General features: G+C 35.0%; 1 protein-coding gene across 1 annotated transcript; it reads right to left on the minus strand.

Annotated features, from left to right (window-relative positions):
* Window positions 1–738: 738 nt before the first annotated feature.
* Window positions 739–4,110, minus strand: LOC147807139 (uncharacterized). Its single transcript, XM_087168786.1, has 2 exons — window positions 3,882–4,110; window positions 739–3,812 (listed from the first exon to the last, which is right to left on the minus strand). The coding sequence occupies exons 1-2, from the start codon at window positions 4,108–4,110 to the stop codon at window positions 739–741; spliced, it is 3,303 nt and encodes a 1,100-aa protein (XP_087024912.1).
* Window positions 4,111–4,728: the final 618 nt, after the last annotated feature.

A 4,728-nucleotide genomic window follows, 5' to 3' on the forward strand; every position in this document is an offset into this window, starting at 1 on the left:
ATAAAATATTTTTTTCCACTTTTACTTTACTTTTCCAAAAGTCAAAAAACACATTAATCGCCCATAACAAAATAAAGTTTCCTACTTTATGTATATCTTCCAAACTGAGGAAGAATAGCTTTTTTACCTGTTATTACCTAAATTACCTATTTTACTAGACTTCGTCTTGGCGAATTACTAAATATCAGAAGAGGCAAAGCACATAAATGTTAGAGGAATATAAAGTTTTCTGTTTCAAAAATAGCTTCAAAATTGAATAAAAAAAAATTTTTAAATTACCGATTTTACTTTATTTTTGTGAGTGTCTAAATTTCAAGAGGGACGAAACGCATCGTTTACCCCATCACTTAAATTTTAGAGGGGCCCTCTGCCTCCCCCTGGTTGGCACGCCCCTGGATCTGACGCAAGATGGTAAAGGAAACAACTAAGTAAACCAGAAGTGCAATATACAGAAAGTGTTAACATTCAACTACATGCAACTGTGGCCTTTCCCCTTCTCTGCAAAGCGTGTTTGTTCTTTTGAGAAAGGGAAATAATACGCAAAAAGGTGTTTTACCGTTTTTTACCCTTCCCTTTAGGAAAAGAAACTTTTCGTCAACTCTATCTTAACACAATTTCTTTCCTACATTTATATAATTAGAGTACTTTATTAAAAAAAACAACCTGATGTGATCTCTTCATATGGGGCCCCCTTGACCGTCGGGGTCCCGGGGCGGTGCCCCTGCTGCCCCGGCGTAGTTACGGCCCTGCACCATGGTTAAAATTGCGTGTAGAAGAATCGGTCCAGTAAATGATAGGTACTTCCTTTAAATCCATCGCTTTTATTGTTATCGAGGCAAGACGTGCTCCAATGCAACAGGCAAGTAATTCCAACCGTGGAATAGTCATCTTGTGTAGTGGGGCTACTCTACTTTTGGCTTGTATAAAATGTAAGGATATCTTTTCTTCTTGGACCTTTCGAAGGAATATAACTGTGCTGTATGCGATTTTACTGGCATCACAAAATACATGAATACTAAATTCAGTTTTTAAATCACTCATACCTAAGCATCTTGGAATTTTAACGTCATTCAATAAGGACAAATCATCACACCAGGTCAAAAACTCTTTTCGGTAATTTTCTGGTAATTCCGTATCCCATCCTATTTTAAGAGTCCAAGTGTGCTGTACTATGATTTTAGGAGGTAGAGTGACTGGGCACAAAATACCAAGAGGATCAAAAATCTTTTGAACTGTAGACAAAACACATCTTCTTGTTAGGATAGGTTTCACTTCTTTAATATTGTTCAAATCGCAAAAGATGCTATCTTGCTGTTTGTCCCAGAGTAATCCCAACACATGAGTAGGCTTTCCATCAGTGAAATTGTCGTGCGAGTATTCCCATCCTCTGAGATCGAAACACGCACTATGTAACAATTGGGTCGATTCCTGAATAAATTTCTCAAGCTTGTGTTGATTAGATACTGAAGTTATGCAATTGTCAACATAAAAAGACTTTTTCAAACTATCAGCAGTGTCTTTAATATCTGATGGACTTGCTTCTAGAATTGCATTTATTACTGCAGACAAAAGGAAAGGACTACACGTGAGTCCAAAAACTACTCTCTTGTGTCTAAAAATCTTAAATTTTTTCTTCTCAAAATCTTCCCACCAGAGGAAACGAAGGAAATCTCGATCTTCTTTAACAACAGAAATTTGCAGGAAGGCCTTTTTAATGTCTGACACTACACCAATGTTGTCCATCCGAAATCTCATTAACAATGGTGGTATTTCTTCTAAAAGATTAGGTCCCTTTTCAAGACAGTCATTCAGCGAAGGAAAACCTTTTTCATGTGAAGAGGCGTCGAATACTGGCCGGACACGAGTTGTAGAATGTTCCTTAAAAACTCCTCTGTGTGGTAGGTAGTGAGAAGCTTCCCCGATTTCAGATTCTGGCACCAATTCTATTATTTTAGAGTCTTCCCATTCCTTAAAAACTGCATCATAATCTTCGTATCGGCCTTCAGCTTTGAGCTTCATTGAAGTTGAAATGCATCTTCGTTCAGCAACGGATTTATTTTGCTGGAGATAATCTTTAGTTTCCAGCCATGGCAAATGAACTTCGTAACGCCCATTTTCATTCTTTGTTACTGTTTTCTGAAAATAATCCAATGCTGCTGTCTCTAACTCTTTTCTCGTCTTTGTCTCTATAGGATCTCTTATACCTAAAATGTCAATATCCCATAGTTTTGTAATGCTGCAGGTCTGAGAAAGGAGTGAATTTATGATGAAACTTGCAGATCCATTTTCTGTTTCTTTTGGAACTCTCCCCATAATGGTCCAGCCTAATTTTGTTTCTATAGTCGTTAAACCACATTCCAGTTCATACATGTTTCCAGTAAAAAGTTGTCCACAGATGTCAGCTCCAATGAGTAATTCAATTTCCTGTTGGCATTCACCGTAATCTGTTATCCAAATTTTCAGGTTTTTCAGCTCTTTCAACCAAGGTCCTTTTCGTAGTCTTGGCAATTTTCCGCAAATAATATTTTGATCCAGAACTTGAAAAGTGCAGTTGTAATTATCTTTCACGTCTGCAACTGTGATGTCGTAGCATTTGTGTGATTCATTCTGAATAGTGGAACCTCCAAATAAAATATGTGTCAAATCTTTTGAGCCTTTTTCCACATAACCCATTTTATGGACTGTTTCTTTTAGAATATACGACTGCTGTGATCCACTGTCAATAATCGCACGAACAGTCCGTTCTTTGGTGTTTGATTTTAACTTCACTAATAAAGTTTGTAAAAGAACCTCTCCAGAACAGCTAGTACTATATAAAGAAGTTTTTTCGTTGTCATTTCTCAGTACTTCTTTTGACTTGTGGTTGATTTTGAGCTCAGCGCACATCACAGTCCAATGCTTTTTTCCACAATTGATGCACTTTACAAATGTTTTACACGCTTTTGAGCGGTGTCCTACCTTAAGACAGCAAAAACAAGCTTTTTCCTGTTTTATCTTTTCTAGTTTTTCTTCATAAGACATCCTAGATGCCAAAAAACAATCTTTACTTTCATGTACCCTTTGGCAAAAAATACAATTGGCTAACTTTTCTTTTTTCAGGTTACCAGAAAATAAATCGCTTGCAGTTGGTACTACTTTATCATTCACATTTGGCGATATTTTGTCTTTCGTCAATTTAGGCTTCTTAAAGTCAAAACCGCCAACAGCCATCGAAATTCTCTGTTCACTTTCTACCTCACTTCTCATAAATGACATCAGACCGTCAAGTCTATCTTTCGGAGTGTCGCCAATTTTCGACTGTCTTTGCCACACTCTAAGAAGCTCCTCAGGAATACATGACTCCACTAACGGGAATAAAATTGCATCATACATTTTAGTGGTTATACCCAATGATTCCAAAGCCCTTAATTGTGATTCGATTTGGTCATATAGAGAAGAAAGTGAAAAAACAATTTGTGATTTTGTGTTTTGTATAACTAAAGATAAAAGTTCTCTAATGTAAAACTCAACTAAAACATCATCTTTTCCAAATCGAGATTTGAAGCTTTCTATCACCTTTGAATAATTTTCGGCTGTTGCCGGATAACTTAAAACAAGTTCTCTAGCACGAGAATTGTCAACTGTACACTGTATAAGATATTGAAATTTATCACCAGGATCTAAAGATAAATCTTCATCTATTTTTTTAAACAATGACCAAAATGATAACCAGCCTTTTATACTGCCGTCATATTTGGCAAGCTCTATTTTAGGAAGTTTGAATTTACGATTCGACTGTTCTAAGTTCATCGATGAATTTTCTTCATTAAGCTCTTTAAAATATTCATCAAAAATTGTTTCAACTTCATAATAATTATTAGAATAATCATCAACTGACTTACTTTCATTTTCAATTTCTTCTTCTGTAACATCATCGGACTGCAGCATGAATTCCAATAATTCGTTATCTAACTTTTGAAGTTCTTCTTTCTTTATTTTCAACGTTTTAAATTTAGCTTTAACTTGCACCAAATCTTTGGTTTCGGTTGATTTCATTTCATTTAAAATCTGATTACTTAACCGAGTGAAGGAGCTTCGAACAATCTTCCGTTGCTTTTGAATTTTCTCCATCGTATTATTGAAAATACTGAAATATGCAGATTTGGATTGCTGCTTAAAATCACGTCCTCGGGGTCACCAAAATGTTGCGAGACTCTATCAGGAAGTAAAATATCCTGTCGTTCTCTACTTCTAATCTAAATAATGAATCTAACTAAATAATAAAACTTCTAGTACAAAAAGAACAACCTTTTATTTACATAATAATATTCAGACGATTATTTCTTGTTCCACAAAAAGACTAATAAAAAAAACGTTGCTATGACAACTCGGCAGTTTTAACAGAAAATGAAAGTTAGCTTTTAGCTTACATAAAAAGAATTATCAACTTTTAACACAAGCTGCGGATTGAAGCTTTTCAAAAGGCTCAGTTTAATCTTGAATCCCCTAAATTTCTTTTGACACTTTTCTTTTAAATTGATGCGATTCACACTAAGTTATCTCCTATATATCTTTCATGGCATATTAATGCCTAACAACTCAGCTGAGTTTCCCGCTTTAATGGAAACTTTTAAAATTTTATATATTTTGTGAAAACCTAGCAGTCTTCATGAAAATCATCAGGAAATTAAAAATGTTTGAAAAAATAATGACTACTGAAGCAAATATTTTAGGTTAATAATAATTTGT

Source organism: Parasteatoda tepidariorum, chromosome 7 (assembly GCF_982258835.1).
Source record: "Parasteatoda tepidariorum strain Cologne lab strain chromosome 7, Ptep-v5.0, whole genome shotgun sequence".
Classification (NCBI taxonomy): Eukaryota; Metazoa; Arthropoda; class Arachnida; order Araneae; family Theridiidae; genus Parasteatoda; species Parasteatoda tepidariorum.

What these genes read in the sequence shown, in the direction of transcription:
- LOC147807139 (XM_087168786.1), bottom strand. Translation starts at nt 4,110, where the DNA reads ATGGAGAAAATTCAAAAGCAACGGAAGATTGTTCGAAGCTCCTTCACT. An exon ending in AGAAGAAATTGAAAATGAAA is followed by an intron (nt 3,813 to 3,881) that starts GTAAGTCAGTTG and finishes AATATTTTAAAG; the next exon opens with AGCTTAATGAAGAAAATTCA.